Genomic DNA, 21,817 nt, shown 5'->3' with positions numbered 1-21,817 from the left:
AAATTCAACAATGACCATTTCAATTTCTGTGTAGTTGAGTCTATTGTCTTTCTTCAAGTTTTTGCCACCGGTCAACACCAAAAATAAAATCTGCTAAGTTTTCAAAATTAATTCCAACTACAAAACAAATTGATATAGTATTCACCCCCTTTAGTCAATAGTTGACAGAGGCATTTTTGGCAGCCGTTGCAGCCATGAATCTGCAATGAATCTGAATAGGTCTCTTACGACTTTATCACATCTTTTGCCCTTTTTTCTTTGCAAAATTGATCAAGCTCTGTGAAGTTGGATGGGGACAGTTGGTGAACAGCAACTGGACTGAGATCCGGGCTTTGACTCAGACACTCCAAAACATTGACCTTTTTGTTTTTAATCTACCCCAGTGTGACTTTGGCTGTATGTTTGGGGTCATTGCCCTGCTTGGAGATTCATCTTCTCCCAAGCCCCCTGTCTCTTGCGGATTGCAACAGGTTTTCTTTCAGGATTTCTCTGTTCTTTGCTGCATCCATTTGTGTCCATTCTGTGCAAATGTCGTGTCCTTCACTGTCCACATTGCAACTTCACAGCCCAGCTGTAGATTGTTGCTTGGCATCAGTATGTTTTTGGTCTGGCATCTGAAACTGGTTCAAATTGTTGGCGTGCTCGAACAAGATCGTGTTTTCCTTCTCCAGCTGTTTGCATTTATACATCACGACAGGAACACAGTTACTTTAAAGATTTTAGCCAGAGCAATAAACTCATTACATATGGTTCAGTAAAATGAAACTACCCAACATTGTTGTTTCTCAATTTTGAAATCCGCTCGTTGGATTTGCCAAAGAGATTACAACAGCATCCCAGGTAACAGGGTACCAAGCTCATGTAAACCACAGGTTAGATGGTGTTCCTGTCTTATTTAAGAATTGTTTGTTAGGTGCCCTGGGACGGTCTGACAGTCCAGACTGCTGCCCCCCGTGCTCCTGTGTTGCTGCAGCATGGGTTTTAGTCAGACCGTTGCTCTTTTTGGGAAAATAATTTTCTCTATAATTTCCCACTGTGTCTGTCAATAAAGCATAACAATGTGTGAAAAAAATATCTGGAAAAAAAAACATATTTGTTTGGGTTGTTTCTGACTGGGATCTTTGAATGTTTCTCCTAAAAAGAGATCGATTTCTGACAGGAGTGGATTTTGGGAGATCTATGAACCTCCCTTTGTGATTTGTGCAGCTGCCTGTCTGCTTGCCTGACTGTCTGCCTGACGGTGGGTTGGTGGGTGGGTTGGTGGGTGGGTTGGTGGGTGGGTGGTTTGGCGGGTTGTGTACAACTGATGAGGTGCTCCATCATTCTCTCTCAGATATCCTGCTCTATGTTTCTTTCATGTGCTGCTCATTCTCAGCCGGCACTGCGGCTCCACTCAGCTCAGCTCGGCTCGGCTCTGACAATTCTGGCATCACGTCATTAGTTTCAGTTCTTGATTAGACACCATTGCCAATCACTGCATTAGAATAATCCTGTCACAACACATCCCAAAAGCTCCCTTCCTGTTGGAAAAGTCTTGTTTGAATCAGGGGATATGGTCTTTTAGGAGCTTTGTAGGTGTTCCCCGCAATCATATTGAACCACCCTTAGCAAAGGGACTTCTGGCTCGCTTCCTCCAGACCACTTTGACACCTTTTGATGATTTGTATGCAGTAACATGAACAGGAGAGGAGATTTTGATTCGATTCAAAGATTTGATTTGCTTGAAAAAAATGAATGCCTATTGGGTTTCACTACAAAAACATCTACTTTTAATCTCAGGCGCAATACTGAAAAGTCTATATGGAGTTGGAAGAGTGATGACACAATTGTTTGATTGAGTCAAACGTGATTCATGCAAACACAATTTAATGAACCATTGACTCACTTTTAAACAACTTTGAAAGCAAACGGAATATCCATAAACTATTTGGGAATGTTAAATTACGATCAAGGACTTTGTCAGTCGGTGGTCCAGAGATTTCCACATCTGTCAATGTACCAAGTGCGAACAAGCTTTGCTGCCTTTTGGGAATCTCATATTTCAGCTGGCTTCATCTGGCCCCTGTTGATGTAGACTGATAGGAGGCCAGGCCAGGTCAGGGAGTGAGAGAGCCCTGAGGACTGGGATTCAGAGTAAGATAGCAGGCTTAGTCCTCTCCCTGTTCCCCAGGCCGAAGGCTTTATCAGATCCAATGTTCTGGAGCTCTGCGGATGAATGCCGCCCCAGCGCGAGTGTGGCTATGAGAAAGCCATTGCTTTGTGGCAGAGCAGCGCTTTACTGGACTCAACACTATGGTTTGGGTCAACCTTAATTGCAGGTTCTTGCTTTCAGGATATTGAGGTTTGTAGTCTGTTGTGAAGTAGTAATTGAGAGAATGCCTGGTTTCTGCCTCTATGACCATGGTGTGAGAATGGACCCAGTTGTATCAAGAAACACTGGAAGACACTTTAGGCCTTATATCATTGATGAATTTAACTGATTTGGACTTTTATTGAGACCGAGATTTATCTTGATATGTCATGCCATGACTTCAGAAAAAAGAAGCCCTGTATGTTCTGACAGATTTTTTATTAAGTGGAATTTATCGTAAATCAGACAGAACATACAAGGCACTTCTGAAGTAAAGGTACCTTAATTTACTGTGGTGTGCTAATAAACTGTATATCTTTATTTAGTCAGTAACATGTTTTTACAAGACTGGGAATATAGCAATTTGCATCGAGACACAGGCCCTTTCCTGAGTAAAATGAAATGGTGGATCACCATCTTTTTATCTCACAAATCCACATTGCTTTGAACTCTTATCAACAGGTCATTGAGGACCTGGTTTGATAAAAGGGTTTTTACCCAGTAATTACCAAAGCAAGGAAGGGCCACAGGAGTAGAAGCTGCTTATATTCTCTGGGAACTAGTCTGTCTGATGCAGATTGGAAGCCGGTGGCCACAAAATTGACAGATCTTGTTAAAGACCTAAATCTAGTCTACATGAGTTGATATTGAAGTTGTTCACATCTGTGTTGTGGATTTAGAAGTACGATTTTATTAGGATTCTTATTTGCTACTGTCAATAGCAGCAGCTACCCTTCCCGAGGTCCTCACAAAACATCAAACATGACATGTTTTAGAACACACAGGTATAGTACAAAGACCTAAATACTGTTCCGTAAAAACAAAATATTGCAATATATTGGTTTACTGAAAAAAAAATTACTATTGTGAACTTTTTGGACTGGTTTAGATCAGGTCTGTTTGGAATGACTGTAATATATTTGAGGTTGAGCAATTCAGAAAGGTCACAGACAATCATGGTAAAATCCAGATTTGAAGGCGCGAACTGAAGCCGGTGAAGTTTTTGGTTTTCCATCCACATTATTAAAAAACTAATTTCCAATGCTGCTTAACAAATAATTCCCATCCCTCACTTTTATGTTGCTCTACAATTACTTTATTCAGAACATTGTCGAAGGAATGTTAATAGGAAAACAAGCAGTATGTATTTTCTTCCATTTTGGACATATTTTGTTTGAGCTGAAGTGGGGAAGTGAAATAAATGAATTATATCATAGTTGTGCAAAGAAGAATTGCTGACAGTTTTTGGCTGTAGCTCTTTAGCTGTTTCTTTAGTTTTTTCTTTGGATCTCGCTCTCATGAAGAAGTAATGCATGAGTCATTTTTTTAGGCCTCATGTTTATTTTCTACCTTGATGAGAAACACACTGACTGGAACAGTCCATCAGAGGGGGGTTTGGAGGTTAAAGGGAAGGGCCTATAGCTTTGGGAGGGTGGCCCTTTGTTACCAAAACCAAAAACTTGGCATTAAACACAAACCATTTCAATAATTGTCAACTGAAATGTTTGGATATTCTGTATATACATTTAAACAATCACCTATTCGTAAATGAAATTCAACAAAACACTAAGAGAAATCAAGTTCATTGTAATGCAGTGCTCCAGAGGCCCCCATGGCTAGTCTGTCTTTGTCTTTGATGAAAACAATCATTCAAACCCCTTTGAAAATGTCACAGTTACCTCCAGAATATATCAATTTTAAAACTGCACACATAATCCACAGGGGTAGCCTGATTGCGTCCTGAAATATATTACGAACATACAATTAGGTCTTAAAATAATTGGACACTGACACAAGTTTTGTTATTTTTAATAATGAATATGGGCTTAAGGTGCAGTCTCTCAGCTTTTGTGTGAGGGTATTCACATCCAAATTGGAGGAAGCATTTAGGAATTACAGCTCTTTAATATGTGGCCCTGCTTTTTCAAGGGACCAAAAGTAATGGGACATTTAACTCTAACACTGTTTCATGGACAGGTGTGGGCTATTCCGTAATTTCTTCATCAATTAAGCAGGTATAAGGTCTCGAGTTGATTCCAGATGTGGCATTCACATTTGGAAGCTATTGTTGTGAACCCACAACATGCGGTCAAAGGAGTTCTCAATGCAAGTTAAACAGGCCATGCTTAGGCCAAGTCCATCTGAGAGATAGCAGGAACATTAGGAGTGGCCTAATCAATAGTTTGGTTGTATATTCTGAGAAAAAAAGAACACACTGGTGAGCTCTGCCACACAAAAAGGCCTGGGCGTCCACAAAAGACAACAGTGGTGGTGATTGTCGGATCCCTTCCATGGTAAGGAAAAACCCCTTCACAACATCCAGCCAAGTGAAGAACACTCTCCAGAAGGTAGGCATATCATTATCCAAGTCTACCATAAAGAGAAGACTTCACAAGAGCAAATATAGAGGGTCCATTCCAAGGTGCAAACCATTCATAAGCCAAAAGAATAGAAAGGCCAGATTACACTTTGCCAAAAAACATCTAAAAAAAGCCAGCCCACTTCTAGGAACAGCATTTTTTGGAAAGATTAAACTAAGATCAACCTGTACCAGCATGATGGGGAGAAAAAAGTATGGAGCAGACTTGTAGTTACTCATGATCCAAAGAATACCACATCATCTGTAAAACATGGTGGAGTCAGTGTGATGGCATGGGCATGCATGGCCTCCAATGGCACTGGGTCACTAATGTTTATTGATAATGGAGCTGGATGAATGCTTCACTTTACAGATGGACAATGAAAAACATACTGCCAAAAGCAACCCAGGAGTTTTTTAAAGCAAATAAATTGAATATTCTGCAATGGCCGAGTCACTCACCTGATCTCAACCCGATCAAGCATGTATTTCACTTGCTGAAGACTAAGCTTAAGGCAGAATGAAGAAACAAGAAACGAAGACAGCTGCAGTAAAGGCCTGGCAAAGCATCACAAAGGAGGAAACCCAATGTTTGGTGATGTCCATGCATTCCAGACATCAAGCAGTCATTGACAGCAAAGGATTCTGCAAAGGATTTAGCAAAGAATTACAAATGAACATTTTATTTATCACTGTTACACTTATTTGTCCAATTACATTTGAACCCCATTGCAATTCCTAAACATTTCATACAATATACAATAGTCTGCACTTCAATTGCATCTCGGTTGTTTCATTTCAAATCCACTGTGGTGGTGTACTGAGCAGAAATTATGAAAATTGTGTCAGTGTTCAAATATTTTCGGACCTAACTGTATATTTGCTTTTGTACACACGATGATACCCTCTGTGGGGTTGAACTTAAATATGGTTCCTTGCTTTTGTCATGTTTGAAAATGGTGAAGAGATTTACTGGAGGTTGTGATAAATTGTGTTGAACTTAGACCTTGGCCATGCTTACTATCTTGCTCTAGGTTATCACGCGTAAACGAAGTGAGCAGGCCAGAATCAAATCATGCAATGGTTCATAGGAATCAGGCCTGCATTTTGTATTTATTAGTTTAATCAGTGTTAAATTAATCTCCTTATACTCTGCATGGACATTTTCCCAAAATAACTATTTGTGGTTAATTAGTGGATTAAACCATTCAGTGTATTGAGGATCCAAACAGTATTTGTTTGTTTGATCTTTACCCCAAAAGTTTGTTACCTAATTGGACCACCTAAAGTGGAGTGGGGAATCCCTAGCGACTGAGAGTGACTCTTCTCTTTAAATCTTCAATCGGAGGATTTCCAAACTCTGTCCTTGGCCAACCCCTAAACGGTTTTCTATTAACCCTTCACTGGCACACATCATTAAGCAAGTCTACTAATCATCGCGGCTTTGACTACTTGAATCGGTTGTGTCAGCTTAGGTCTACGGTAACCTACGAGGCAACTGAAGGTGCCTTACGACCGTGTTGGGGAGTCCTGTTCTCATTCCCCTTCTGTTCATTCTGTCCTATCCCCCAGGCTCCTATATGATGGTGGACTCTTCCCTTCATGACGCTGGGGAGAAAGCGCGCATACAGCTGCCGGTCATGAAGGAAAACGACACCCACTGCATTGACTTCAACTACTTATTGTACACCCAAGATGGCTCCAGCCCAGGGACACTGAACATCCTGGTGAAGGTGAACAAAGGACCTCTGGCTAACCCCATCTGGAATGTGACCAGCTACACCGGGAAGGACTGGCTCCGGGCTGAACTGGCTGTCAGTACCTTCTGGCCCAATGAGTATCAGGTACACAGACCCACTGGGTCACTCTATTATCTGTCCATCTGGGGCTGTATGTATTATGTATCATGTATCAGAAGGGTATATTGCTGACCCTGGATCAGGTTTCCATGTACTGCTATTCATTGTAATGTAAGAGGTTAGAAAGAACACAGAGAACTGGGACCAGGTTTCTGAAATGTATTGTACGGTCACAGTTCCAAGTGTTACATTTGTTCATTTATCCTCATGTTGTGGCTTGAGAAAATGGATGATATTCAAGCCAGGACAGAATTCTTTCCTCTTCCTTAAGTTATGGCAGGTTTATTATTAAATGATATTAAGCCTTTCAAAGGTGTTTTGTTGAAGTCATGGTAACACATGACATTTTTATCGCAGCATTTTTTAACACTGTAAATCCCATCACTAGTTCTTCAGAGCCAGGAACCTTGCACACTTTTATCCAAGAAGAACAAACTTATTATCAGAAATGTGCAGTTATTTAAAAAAATGAATATTAAATTAGTTTCTAATCTAATATTTATCTTTTTTAATATTTATTTATATATCTGAGCAAATAATGAAAATGTAATGCAATTGAACCTGATCATTTTGTTTAATCTGTTGACAGCACTAACTAATTTGCAATTGCAATTATTGCGAGGGAGCAGGATATTAATAACTTCTTCCATATAGGCTAAATTAGACTTGATTCCAGTAGGTTTGCTCTTGTCAAATGCCATATTGATTGCAATTCACCAAGTGTGGAGCACAGGCAAAATACATAGCCACTTGAATATCAGTGAAGTCATGTAATATATATCTTGATTATTATGTGTACATTTTATTGGCAATTAGTTTTGTTCAGCTTTCGGCAAAAAAAAATTCTCAGCCATTTAATTTCTGCCTTAAAATATTATATTTTGTACATTACGAGAAATTGTGGTTCATTTGTTGCAGGTAAAAAAATTTTTTAGGAGGAGTGTAAGTTGGGGAGTGATAAAAAAGTCACAGAAGATCATTAATCCTTTCCTCATAGTCTAATTTACAACTTCTAAGCCAAGTTTTCCAGTAGCTGGCAGAGTAATGAGAATGGATGGGTATGGGAGGTATGGAGGAGGAGGAATGGATGGTTATGGGAGGTAAGGAGGAGGAGGAATGGATGGTTAGGGGGCAAGGAGGAGGAGAAATTGATTGTTAGAGCAGGTAAAGAGGGGGAGAAATGGATTGTGAGGGGAGGTGAGGAGGAATGGATGGTTGGGGGGGGTACGAAGGAGGAGGAATGGATGGTTGGGGGTTGGGTAAGGAGGAGGAGGAATGGATGGTTGGGGGCTGGGAAAGGAGGAGGAATGGATGGTTGGGAGCTGGATAAGGAGGAGGAGGAATGGATGGTTGAGGGCTGGGTAAGGAGGAGGAGGAATGGATGGTTGGGGGCTGGGTAAGGAGGAGGAGGAATGGATGGTTGGGGGCTGGGTAAGGAGGAGGAGGGCAATCTAATGTCCTACTCCGCCATTGTCATCCTCTATCATGGTGAGGCCCATGAAAGAGGGTCACCACTGGTCCTCATAATTACTTAATAATGACATGCATTGCGCGGTGTGGTTTGAGCGGAGCTGGCTCAGGGATCCTTGACTAAAGCACTGGCGACATTGGCTATGCTAGGCCACTGATTTATCAATGTTGACCGGGATCCAGGAGCGGGGACTGGGGCACACGGGCAATGTGTGTGGCTGTGTTAGCCGGAGGGGCCCGGCAAGATAGCTACATATCACTCTGCGCCATCTAAAGCCAGCCTGACAACCCTAACCTCCCAGTAAGTACGGGCTCTCAGTGAGGTATTCAGGGGTGACAACCCAAACTGCCTAGAGACAAACCTTTGAAAGGCTATAAAACTGGAACAGGGGTGATACCCGGCTTCTTTATACCTAGAGTCCAGCTAATAGCTACTGCTGCAGCTTTTAACAGACGTGAAGGCAGGTTTATTTCCCCTGCAATGTTCAGAGTTGTTGTTTTTCACAACTCTGGAGACGTGCCAGGTCTGTCTAGTGAGACAGTTACATTGGCTGTAAATGACTGGAAAAAAACACATTTGAAATATTCAGGATGCATGTTGTTGATTGATGAGAGTGGAGACTTTGAAAGCTAGATGTTGGACTAGATTCAGTGGGCCGTACTTCATGATGATCAAATTACCATGGGCCTAGTCCTCTCTTCCTTCTACTGCTCTTCAGACACTTTATTTAGCTGCATGGAATGGGATTTCATTCAGTAAGCACACCTCCCTTCTTTTTGCTGCCAATGTCGTATTTATATGTATTTAATTAGCATTTTGCTGCCTATCGGTATGGATAATGAAACCCATGGCCTGTCTTGTCATTAATTGGAAGGAATGAATGATTCAGTGCTCTGGTCAACATATGTCATCTAGGAGTAATATGGAATTTTAAGTGGCAGACCCGTATGCTTATTATTCTAATCAGATATTTGGTGTCTTGGTATCTGCGGTGTTGGAGCTAGAGTTGGAAAGGCCTTCTGACATGCTGTCATGCTGACAATGGGCAGTGTAATTGGACAGTGCCGTGTTTTCCTACGCGTCTGCAAAGACACGGCTGTAATACCAGAACGTTAGTGGAGTGAGATATAAAATAGGATCATTCAATTCCATAAGCATTGTTCTAATTCTCAGGCAATGTTCGGTTTGGTGAATCATCTGAAAACACAAGTTGGGCGTACCTATGTCGGAGTGAGTTACTGAGGAACTGAGGGAGCAACTGAGTGAATGTGTCTGTTGGGGAGGCTTGGCCAAAGATGTGTGCTTTGGTCTTTATTTAATTGAAGTTGGTCGTGTCTGCTAGTCACAAGTAGTTATTTCTTATATTTCTCCTATCATACTGAAATACACGAAGTGCCTACATTCTACATGGAATAATAAAATGAGGTAATCCATATCCACAATCAACCTATCCAAAGACAGACAAACTAGAAACTGTTCAATCGCGGTAAGGCCAACACTTGTTTCATGTTTTATCGTTGCCATTTTTATTGCATTTTAAAGTTATGTGTTTAATTAGATTGTCGCAGCACTGTCTGTGGCACCACTGTCTGTCTCACCACTGTCTGTGGCACCACTGTCTGTGGCACCACTGTCTGTGGCACCACTGTCTGTGGCACCACTGTCTGTGGTACCACTGACACCCCTAACACCCCCCCCCCACATCCCTGTTCCCCTATAGGGACTATGATATCTTGGTCCGTAAACAAGACTGTACATGCAGTGGATTGTGGATCATTTGGCAGAGCTGAGGGTTATAATTAATAGCCTCTGATATCACAGTGGAGTCCTTGTTCTCCCTCTCCTCTCTTCTCTTTCTTTTTGTCTCTGTCTCTTTCTCTATGTTCTCTCTCGCCCCCTCTTTCTCTCCACCCCCTCTCTCCCTCTGACCCCCTTCTCTCCACCCCCTCTCTCCTTCTGACCCCCTTCTCTCCAACCCCGCTCTCCCTCTGACCCCTTCTCTCCACCCCCGCTCTCCCTCTGACCCCTTCTCTCCACCCCCTCTCTCCCTCTGACCCCCTTCTCTCCACCCCCTCTCTCCCTCTGACCCCTTCTCTCTACCCCCTCTCTCCCTCTGACCCCTTCTCTCCACCCCCTCTCTCCCTCTGACCCCTTCTCTCCACCCCCTCTCTCCCTCTGACCCCCTTCTCTCCACCCCCTCTCTCCCTCTGACCCCTTCTCTCCACCCCCGCTCTCCCTCTGACCCCTTCTCTCCACCCCCGCTCTCCCTCTGACCCCTTCTCTCCACCCCCTCTCTCCCTCTGACCCCCTTCTCTCCACCCCCTCTCTCCCTCTGACCCCTTCTCTCCACCCCCTCTCTCCCTCTGACCCCTTCTCTCCACCCCCTCTCTCCCTCTGACCCCTTCTCTCCACCCCCTCTCTCCCTCTGACCCCTTCTCTCCACCCCCTCTCTCCTTCTGACCCCCTTCTCTCCACTCTCTCTCTCCCTCTGACCCATTCTCTCCACCCCCTCTCTCCCTCTGACCCCCTTCTCTCCACCCCCTCTCTCCCTCTGACCCCCTTCTCTCCACCCCCTCTCTCCTTCTGACCCCCTTCTCTCCACCCCCTCTCTCCCTCTGACCCCCTTCTCTCCACCCCCTCTCTCCCTCTGACCCCTTCTCTCCACCCCCTCTCTCCCTCTGACCCCCTTCTCTCCACCCCCTCTCTCCCTCTGACCCCTTCTCTCCACCCCCTCTCTCCTTCTGACCCCCTTCTCTCCACCCCCTCTCTCCCTCTGACCCCCTTCTCTCCACCCCCTCTCTCCTTCTGACCCCCTTCTCTCCACCCCCTCTCTCCCTCTGACCCCTTCTCTCCACCCCCGCTCTCCCTCTGACCCCCTTCTCTCCACCCCCTCTCTCCCTCTGACCCCTTCTCTCCACCCCCTCTCTCCCTCTGACCCCCTTCTCTCCACCCCCTCTCTCCCTCTGACCCCTTCTCTCCACCCCCTCTCTCCCTCTGACCCCCTTCTCTCCACCCCCTCTCTCCCTCTGACCCCCTTCTCTCCACCCCCTCTCTCCCTCTGACCCCCTTCTCTCCACCCCCTCTCTCCCTCTGACCCCCTTCTCTCCACCCCCTCTCTCCCTCTGACCCCTTCTCTCCACCCCCTCTCTCCCTCTGACCCCTTCTCTCCACCCCCTCTCTCCCTCTGACCCCTTCTCTCCACCCCCTCTCTCCCTCTGACCCCTTCTCTCCACCCCCTCTCTCCTTCTGACCCCCTTCTCTCCACTCTCTCTCCCCCTCTGACCCCTTCTCTCCACCCCCTCTCTCCCTCTGACCCCCTTCTCTCCACCCCCTCTCTCCCTCTGACCCCCTTCTCTCCACCCCCTCTCTCCTTCTGACCCCCTTCTCTCCACCCCCTCTCTCCCTCTGACCCCCTTCTCTCCACCCCCTCTCTCCCTCTGACCCCTTCTCTCCACCCCCTCTCTCCCTCTGACCCCCTTCTCTCCACCCCCTCTCTCCCTCTGACCCCCTTCTCTCCACCCCCTCTCTCCCTCTGACCCCTTCTCTCCACCCCCTCTCTCCCTCTGACCCCTTCTCTCCACCCCCTCTCTCCTTCTGACCCCCTTCTCTCCACCCCCTCTCTCCCTCTGACCCCCTTCTCTCCACCCCCTCTCTCCTTCTGACCCCCTTCTCTCCACCCCCTCTCTCCCTCTGACCCCTTCTCTCCACCCCCGCTCTCCCTCTGACCCCCTTCTCTCCACCCCCTCTCTCCCTCTGACCCCTTCTCTCCACCCCCTCTCTCCCTCTGACCCCTTCTCTCCACCCCCTCTCTCCTTCTGACCCCCTTCTCTCCACTCTCTCTCTCCCTCTGACCCCTTCTCTCCACCCCCTCTCTCCCTCTGACCCCTTCTCTCCACCCCCGCTCTCCCTCTGACCCCCTTCTCTCCACCCCCTCTCTCCCTCTGACCCCTTCTCTCCACCCCCTCTCTCCTTCTGACCCCCTTCTCTCCACTCTCTCTCCCCCTCTGACCCCTTCTCTCCACCCCCTCTCTCCCTCTGACCCCCTTCTCTCCACCCCCTCTCTCCCTCTGACCCCCTTCTCTCCACCCCCTCTCTCCTTCTGACCCCCTTCTCTCCACCCCCGCTCTCCCTCTGACCCCCTTCTCTCCACCCCCTCTCTCCCTCTGACCCCTTCTCTCCACCCCCTCTCTCCTTCTGACCCCCTTCTCTCCACTCTCTCTCCCCCTCTGACCCCTTCTCTCCACCCCCTCTCTCCCTCTGACCCCCTTCTCTCCACCCCCTCTCTCCCTCTGACCCCCTTCTCTCCACCCCCTCTCTCCTTCTGACCCCCTTCTCTCCACCCCCTCTCTCCCTCTGACCCCCTTCTCTCCACCCCCTCTCTCCCTCTGACCCCTTCTCTCCACCCCCTCTCTCCCTCTGACCCCCTTCTCTCCACCCCCTCTCTCCTTCTGACCCCCTTCTCTCCACCCCCTCTCTCCCTCTGACCCCTTCTCTCCACCCCCGCTCTCCCTCTGACCCCCTTCTCTCCACCCCCTCTCTCCCTCTGACCCCTTCTCTCCACCCCCGCTCTCCCTCTGACCCCCTTCTTTCTTTACCCCCATATCTCTCTCTCTTTCTATTTCTGTCCCCACCTCCTGTCTCTCTGATCTCCCCCAACCCTCTACCATGCCTCTTTTTCTCTCTGACCTAACCCCGTCTCTCTCTCTCTCTCTCTCTCTATCTATCAAACGCTGTAGTTCATTTTACCTTGGTCCTAATTTCTCCAAATCACCCTTTACTTCCATAGATTCTAATAAGAATGCCAGGATTTGTTTCTTTGCCACCTTTTTGATTAGTGTGCTGACACCACAAAGAGATTTAACTGCTGTTCGTATTGTATGAAAATATTGATTTGCCACAGCATAAGTAATCAAGTGATGTTGCTTCTGTGATAGATCTTTACGTATGGCACATTCACTGAAATAAATTAGAAATAGTGAAAAAACCTTTAGATGGAAGGTTATTGATGTGTTAATAGTGAGTCGTGCGTACTCGCTAAGCTGGACGTGGTTTGCCGAATGTCAATCTGCAGTGTGGCGGCTGAACACACGTCGTTGCTCGGTCATACAAAGCATGTGTTTTATGTACTATATTAGCAGTCTCACTCAGACAGCTTACACTAATGCGCAGTGTTCTAGTCCTGTAGATACTCTGCTGTTGTAATCTGAATGGCACCGTGCTTGGTCCTGTTAGTCCTGGGAACAGGCTACTGACCTAAATGGTCTTAGCTGCTGTCCAGATCCGTCGGTCGCCGTCGTGTGTGTCTACCGGGGGATCTCGGAGGAGCCCGGGGATCATAGAAGACGCCTGGGGTGGAATCACACATGAGGGGCCCGTAGACCTCTGTGATTTATTCACAAGCAGGTGCTTACCCGTTAGCTCCTCTCCAAATGGGTGTGGATTTAACCAATGAAGCCTGTTAGGACAATTAGCTGGGATGCAGTTTGTGTGTGGGTGTGTGTGTGTGTGTGTTTTTGTGTGTGTGTGTGTGGGGGGTGGGGTTACATAGAAGTTGTAATTAATGGAGTGACAACCAATGTCTTAACGGAGTATGAGTCACAAGTATGCTCCTGGTTGTAAACTTGGTGTGGATGGGGGTTAGTTTGTGGGTGTATGTGTGTGTGTGGGGGGGGGGGGGCAGTGTGAAGGGCTGAGGGCTACCATCTCTTGTCAAGGTCAGTCCTTGTCATCTTGTCAACAATGTTTCACAACTGGACCCCCCCCCCCCCCCCCCCCCCCCCCCCGACTCATTCCTGAGCGTGTCTGAACCTGTGGATGGCCAGCAGAAGATTGGAGAAGGGGCAGATCGGATTTGCCTTGAATATTTCCATCTGCATGGTGACGTGTCGTGGCCGCTGTGTGTAGGATCCGTAAGAACGACCACCGCGCTCCTGGAAAGTAACAGCAAGGGACAGAGAGGGCCAGTCCAAAGCAGAGCTGGAACAGCCAAGAGTTTCTACTTTGTTCGGAGCCATGGCTGTTGGTGTGTCAACACAGCCCTCCTGTCCAACACAAATAGCAGGTCTCATCATTAATGGTCCACATTTGACCTCGAGGAAGGTGCTGACTGTGCTGCATTGAGTTAAATTACATTCTTGCACATAGGGCTTCCTCCAGCCAGAGCAGAGCTATGCAGTAAAATCCATTAGGGTCATTTAATCAGTGTTAATGACACACTCTTAAGATGATGAACGTGATTAGAGCCCCACTCTCGCTATGGATTCTGGAGTCTAATTCGTATTCAAGTGAAATGAGCCTGGGCCCTTAGAAAGACTTGTGTCTGCGCTTCCATTGTGGTCAGGCTTGGTCCTACAGATTCTGGAAGAAGGTTCCGCGGTTTGATTTTGGTCAGGACTTTATTCTCAGTTAGCAACAATCTGAGGTAACATCTATCCAGACCACAGCCCCTCACCCCCTCCTTAATGCTTCAGACTCAATCTCTTGGAGTGCAGTCACTCTAATTTGGCCTCGGCCATTGATCTGAATACGGAAACAGTCAATGTTAATAAGGTAGAGTGTCACTTTTGTACCCCGAAACGTGTTTTCATTTTTCCAAAGCTCCTTACTTCATTATTGTCGGGGATCTATGTTATATTAAAGCAAAGTACGGCTTAATGGACGCTTATGGAGATTGCTCCTCCACTGTCAGGCAATGGGGGAAATGATAGATTGAAATTGATCCCTCAAAGATGAGCGATTCCTCTTCAGCTGAGAGGGATGTGCCTCACATGAACCGCCCTGTGAGGAATCATGTGAGAAAGTCTCAAACCAGAATATATTACTCCTAATGGGCCATCCTGGAGGAGAGAGAGAGGCCTGAAACCGGGGTGCTGCATCAAGGCATCTTTCTTTAAAGGCAAAGCATTTCGGCACATATTTTATTTTCTCCCCTGCAGACGTGATGAATGACGTCTCCCAGGCTGCTCCCGGGGAAATAAAAGGCCCCTCTCTCGTCACATTTGTATCAATTGTGCTCTTTTTTCTGACAGTGTTTACTCTGTGTGTGCTGTGGTAATGATCAGCAGAATAAATGCAAATGGCGGAGGGATGGCAGGGGGTGGGTTTTAGGGGTAGTGTTGGAGTGGGGCTATGTCCTCCAGCAGAATGCCTCTCCTTTTTCTCCTCCTGGAGCCCCGCTCCCTCTGACAGGTAAATTGATAACAGAACAGCAAATATCCCCCCTTTGGGCAGGTGAGAAGATAAGTCAGAGTCTGGCAGAGCCTGTGTGTGTGTGTGTGTGTGTGTGTGTGTGTGTGTGAGGAGGGGGTGTTGGGTTTGGGAATGGGGTGTGTGCGTTGCTGTGTCTGAAGCGTCTAGACGATCGAGTTCCTACTTAATGGTTATTCCTACTAGTGGAACCCTACTGATGAGCTGAGCTCTTTGTAATCAATGAATTGTATTTCTCTCCGGTTGAGAATAAAGGAGAGAGGATAAAATAAACAATGCCTGATCTCCTTTGAGGTGCCCGGCGCATCCACGTCTTCATGCTCTTGGGGCCAATTTCGTGGTCACAGATTAAGCCTTGTCTAGGACAAAAAAATAAAGCTAGGCTTAATCTGTATCTGTGAAACTGGCCCCTTCGAGTTAGCCTATAAATAACCCTCTTTATGCTATGGGAGACGGACCCTTGCGTCCTCAGTGGAAAAATACTTGTTATTATTCACGTGCGCGTCACGGAGGTGGTTCATTTTCACAATAACAGAGAACAAATGTACCACGTTTAGCCCGAAAATCGACCACGACACAACAAGCGCCTACCAGATGGCTTGGCAGGAGTGTCTGACATCACGGTCATACGGGCAGATCTTCCAGGATCTAGGCAGGCTCCAGCCCAGCTGCAGCTCTCTGCCCGCCCTGATTGTCTGTACACGTCTCCATGTGAGCTTCCAGCAGACAGGAAACCCACAGGCCTTGTTCTCTAGGTCCATCTGCCACCTCCACCTGTACCACAGAGCTGCTCTCCCCCCAGCAAAATACCCGCTGGTCCTCGACTCTGAGGTTTAAGGGTTAACCTCATTGCTGTAGACGTTTGGATGGGGAGCGAGTTTACTCTGTTTCACAATTGAAAAACATTTCATTTTCTCTGTATTGACTTACTGTGTTGAGACATTTTGGGATAATTGAAATTCTAATTAACTTTGATCTTGATGACTCGAGTTGGCTGGCGAAACTTCTTGGTTGCTCGAATCGAAATGGGATAAACAAAGATAATATCCACTCTGTTTTCCATTCCGTTGGCTGTCATCCTCTGAGCATGTCGGAAATGGCAGCCTTATCCTAATAGTTATCGAAATAGTTATTAAAGAGCTTCCAGTGGGGGTGGGACTGTGAAGGGAGTTCACTATTATTGGCTTGCTGGCTTGTGGCTGTTTGACATCACGGTCTGTTGCAACTAGCCCGGTTAAGGTAATTGCTCAAGCACAGGGTTTCGCAGCACAGTTTTTTGTTCTTAACACGTTTGTTCAATTTTCAGTGATGGCCAACCTCTTGTCTTCCACGTCATAACTGAAAATTGCCAACAGTTTGAAAAGGGCTTCACTGTCACCTTGTCTCATTAGATTAGTAATAGGTGTTGCTTATTGGTGTTGTCACACAAGGCTGTAACAACATGATCTTGCTACTTTATTATAGCTAAACATACTGCTATCGGATCCTGTATGTCTGTCTATTTCCCTGGTTGTGGGAAGTAGTTGTAAGAGAGGGGTTGGGAGCGTTGCAAATTCCCATGACTGCACTGACTGTACTTAGGTCCACTTCTCTCCAAGATTTATGCCATAATCCTCCCATTGGGATTATTGCAAGTGCTGGCTTAAGATTTGTTTCGCAAATGTGGCATGCATTAAGAGAGAGATCACTTAAAAGGATATGAATCTTAGCTAAGAACAAAATACAATCTTTAAGCTCAAGTTAGGCTGCATCCGGCAAAGAGCAATTATTGTTAGTTTTTATTCTGTTGCTTGCTTTTCCTGCTGAAAGGCATGTTTAGAATGCAATTCTAGAGATCAGGATTCCGCCATAAAGTGTCCTTACATTCCACAATAGATTTAGTACTTTTTTCATTTTAAGAAAGGTGAATTAAACGTTGTGTTCTGTGGAAAACAGTACATCGTTTTAGCCTTGCATTAATCAGCTTTAGGAGTTGACATTGTTCGGGAATTGACCATGAAAATATGCAGACATACATGTGTCAAGAATAGAACACCAACACCAGTTTGATGGTTCTTAAGTGCTGATCGGGGCGACTGACCATTTAAAAAATAAATAAAAGCTAGGTATATTTCAACAAAGAACCACATTTTTGATGAGTGTGCAACAGGGCATAATTTGCCAAAGGCCTAAGAGGCCCAACCATCAATTTGTATTGATGGATAAAAGCAGAGGCCCATTGAATCTCGTCGGTGCCACTGGTCCTGTTCTGTAAGTGCTCTGATTAGCATGACGTCCTCTGTGCTATAATCACCTCTTTGACCGCCTGATGTGTGGGCAGCAGTTGACAACTGCAATATAACCAATGCAACCTAGCTTTTAAGACTGAACCATGTTTTGCCCACCCAACTGGCATTTTGCTAGGTGTGTGCAACCCACAAATATTAAGGAACAAAACTGAACTGGGCAGGAACCTATTTTTAGATGGTCATTATTTCCCACTGTGTGGTTTTTCAGTTTAAAGGTTTTCCATTGGGAAAAGGGAACAATGCTTTTGCAAATGTGTGATATGTGGTAAATCATGAAACATTGATGGTATATAGTTCAGTTGTACATTTTTTACTTATTGACATCATACAATTATTTTGTTCTGGGTCATCTTTAATAAAAGCTTGACCTCAAATGTTTTGCCTTGTTGTGCAAAATGAGTTGCCTGAAAACAAGTGAGAACATTTTCTAATTCCATCTCACTTTAAAATCCTTCTGCAACAATCCGATTCCATCAATTTCCTTTAAAATAGACATACATCGAATAACTTTGATTCATTTATACGCTCCCCCACTTTTCATCCGGAAAATATGATTTCAGTCCCAGTTTACGATCACATCCCATGGCACCATAAAGTGCCTGCGGCGGATGTACCGAATGGCAGGCTGTCGGAACCTGCAAGTGTCTTGGGCAGAATGATGGAGCGTTGGGGATCGATCTGTGAAAATGTGATGAGAATGAGTTTTGTAAACACGCCCTTCCTCTCTCCTCCCCCTCTCTGACAGGTCATATTTGAGGCGGAGGTCTCGGACGGGAAGACAGGCTTCATTGCGATTGATGACATCCAGGTTTTGAGCTATCCATGTGGTAAGTTATTACACAGGCAGTAATTACCAGACACTCCTGCGTTGCTGCTGATTGTTTTTTTTCTTCTGTTGCTCCGCAAATGAAGATAAGTAAGAAGGTGACACTCTGGTAGAGGGCAATGATGAGGTGAGAAGGTTTGCTGTTGAAAGATTATAGAGTGGGCTGACCTGCATTTGAAAACATCAATGTTGGCTCAGTCGTAGGAGAAAATAAATATTTCTAAATGAATCAGCCGTGTAATATAGGATAATCGTGCTCTTATGGGTTCTAATAGCTGGTTTCCGCCCACTTCAACACAATGAGGTACTTGAACTTTAACCTTCAGGGGGGTCATCACAGATATAATGGCTATCATATTGTCATCAAAGTAGCGTTTTCTAATTGCCTATTGTTTCTTTGGGAGGATAGGAAGTGAACCTAAAATAAATACTTGACTGAGCCACGTTCAAAACAGGCTTATGGCAGTGCCAATTGGTTAAGCACTAGCAGCAGGGGTTGTGTCGAACAATGATTATGGCATCTGAAAGCTTCCTAGTTAACCCAAGCACTTCCTAGTTAACCCTTCTAGCCCCGTTAAGCAAGCAGATAAAAATCAAAAAGGACATGGCTTGATCTTTCACTTTCCTGACCATTGGTACACAAGCCTGGGGAAAGTGCTTCCTATAAAGTTGCAATCTGAAAGCCAATGACCTGACTGGGAAAAGCTAGTTAGCGTAACGTCAAAGTCGGATGAGCTTTACCAGTAACTTTAATGTGACTAGAAACTGACATGCAAGCTAGCAAGCAAAATGCTGCAATGCCACTTCTTAGCATTTAGTGGAAACAAAGAACTGTCATGCAAATTTGACACCAAACTGAAGTTTGAAGGAGCTACTGGAAGTTCCTCTGTCATTAGACTGTTGAGATGTCTGGTTCAGGCCTCTTTCTCCCAAGACTGTAATGACAATTTATTTACTTGTTCTTTGCAATTTGCAATTTAGCAACATCTGCTCAGTATCTAAAAAAAAAAAAAGGCTGCAAAGGGTCCATTTATAGTGGATTTGCATACATATTTCACTCCCATAGACTTTCTTATTTTGTTGCATTACAAAATGTGACTGAAGTATTAATATGTTTTTTTTTTTTTTTGCTTTGGTCACGTGATGTTTGCTTTTAGTTGTAAATGAGGCCTGGCTAAGGCCAAAGTGTCATAAATATTGATTGAAGTCTGTAACTGTCCAAAACATGAAGGCCCTTCTCTGTACTAGCTTCAGCATTAATCACCCAGCAGTTGGTTCCTTTTATTTTCAGTTAGAGACCATTTTACAAAGACACAGTTAAAGCATGTTTCCCACAGTTTCTACAGATGCCAAGAATCTGATACACCATTAGAAGGAATATACTTTTTCTTACTGAGTAAGAAGTGTACTTGAGTGGAAGTGTACGTTTCCACAGATGTTTTATCTGTATTCACATTTTACACATCAAAGGGCTGCACGCTGGAGTTTCTCAAACATGTCTTGAAGGCAGAACCTGCCTAAAGGCAGAAATTTATGTGATTCTTTGACTCATTGTAGAGGGTGGAGCTTGCATTTGAAACAGCTAGCTAAATGCTCTAAGTTAACATTAAACACAACTAATCCTAACCTTATCCCTAACTGTTTTAGAGTTTAACTTTTCCATTTCCAAAGTTCTGCATTCTCAAATGAGTAAATCAATCACATTTATGGGAGTAATTTAGGCCAAATCTGCCTCCAAGAAATGTATGAGGAAGCAAAATTCCCAACTCAAAAAGAACCAAACCTCAAAATGTGGATTGATTCCCTACATTTTCTCCAGAAAAAAAAAGTATTATTAGTTTATACCGGATGCTACAAGGGTTAACTTGAAATAATACAAAGGTCTTCCAATTACCAGCCGTAGCAACCACGGGTTGGGGAAGTCCCCTTCCAGGACTATTATCCTTTCGAACAGTGTAATAAACCTTTATATAACACTGACCAGAATGATTAGTTGTGACATTTAATTATAGGGGGTGAGTAAAATGGCTGGTTTTGAGACCAGGACCCTTTATGGACTGGACTGATGTCGTCCAGGGTGTCCAATCATGCGTCCTGTCCTGTTACCTCCTCCTAGATTACATCCCGACGTGTACACTGCAGTGCACTACGTCTGACCCAGACTCCTTTAGGCCCGGGTCGAAATGAGTGCACTATGTAGCCAATAGTGTGGCATTTGGGAGGCGGGCCTAGTCTTCACAGTAGCAGCATTCATTTAAATTGACAGCTGCATCCAGAGAAATGCAGGGAGCAGTGCTGAGCTCCAGCCACCCCTTATTTGGCAGCGCAGTAAGTGGATTGATTCAGGGGACTGATACATCCCAGGCTAATTAAGCGCTAATCTGCTAACACCATCGCTCCAGAGGGTCATTCCTGTTGGATTTAACAATAATAATTACCCCGCCATCTCAATCATTCAACAATTTACCACATTGGAGAAACCCATTCTGTTTTTTAAGGAGTGTTGAGTGTTTTAGCGAGTACTATAGTAAAGCAATCATAGTCCTAGTTAGTTCATGAGCACTCTTCAATAGCAATTCTTTGTATTGGGGCCGACTGGGAATAACAGACTGATGCCAAATTCTTAAAGATTTTCTATGATACCACTTGTTTCAGAGCGTCTGGCATGGCCCTATTTTCCACCATGGTCATCTCCTGGTCAGTGGTTGTACTGGTCCCGTTCCTTGTCTCAAGAGAAGCTTGCAGCTCTTCAGCACGGAGGCAGGGATCATTGGGATGGACTCAGAACTGAGCCCTGTGCTGAACTCCCATTACTGTTCTCATAAAGTGGCCGAGCGCTCATCCTGGCCGAGAGTCTCAGTCTCTAGCTAACCCCTTGCTTCCATACTACAGCTGCAGCACTTAAAGTTTGTCGCAGTGATGTGGCCGGACATAGCATCACAACGTTTCCGTGAGCCCAAACACAACAACAGCACAGGCCCAAAACCGAGGCCACGTTGTGCATTGCGGTTCAGTGCCTTTCGTTGCTGCGGGAATGGATCCACTTTGTTGTTTACCTTTTGTCTCTTTGTTGTATTGCTGGTTATTCCTTCGAATCCCTGAGGCCGGCCTTGTTTCATCACTGGCCCACTGGATAGTCTCACTTCATCTCCTCCTCTATCTCACTTCACAGTGCCTCTAGATCTCAAGACTTTTGTGCTCTTGAAATATAAGATTCTGTCTCTCCGAGAGAATATGCCTAATCAGTTTTTCCGCTAGAGTATACTGGCTAATTTGGAGGATTAACCTCCGGCTGTGATTGGAATTCACTGCTTGATTATAGAACTCAATTAAATTCACAATCACTCCAAAACCCTAATTAAAAGGAAACTACAGGCAGTGAGTTTTCTCCTCAAATTTTAACTGAAGAAAGTTAATTGATGTTAAATACATTTAAAATGTGCACATTTACCTTTAGT

General features: G+C 45.2%; 1 protein-coding gene across 23 annotated transcripts in view; it reads left to right on the top strand.

Annotated features, from left to right (window-relative positions):
• Positions 1–21,817, top strand: part of ptprk (protein tyrosine phosphatase receptor type K) — a 139,308-nt gene that overhangs the window by 44,064 nt on the left and 73,427 nt on the right. For all 23 annotated transcript variants that reach the window (XM_029114464.2, XM_029114470.2, XM_029114467.2 and 20 more), the window contains 2 exons: positions 6,282–6,553; positions 18,279–18,360. In XM_029114464.2, coding sequence (XP_028970297.1) covers positions 6,282–6,553; positions 18,279–18,360 — 354 coding nt within the window. The remainder of the gene's footprint in view (positions 1–6,281; positions 6,554–18,278; positions 18,361–21,817) is intronic.

Source organism: Esox lucius, chromosome 18 (genome assembly GCF_011004845.1).
Source record: "Esox lucius isolate fEsoLuc1 chromosome 18, fEsoLuc1.pri, whole genome shotgun sequence".
Classification (NCBI taxonomy): domain Eukaryota; kingdom Metazoa; phylum Chordata; class Actinopteri; order Esociformes; family Esocidae; genus Esox; species Esox lucius.
The sequence above is the reverse complement of the archived record's forward strand: the minus strand, read 5'-3'. Positions and strand labels throughout refer to the sequence as shown.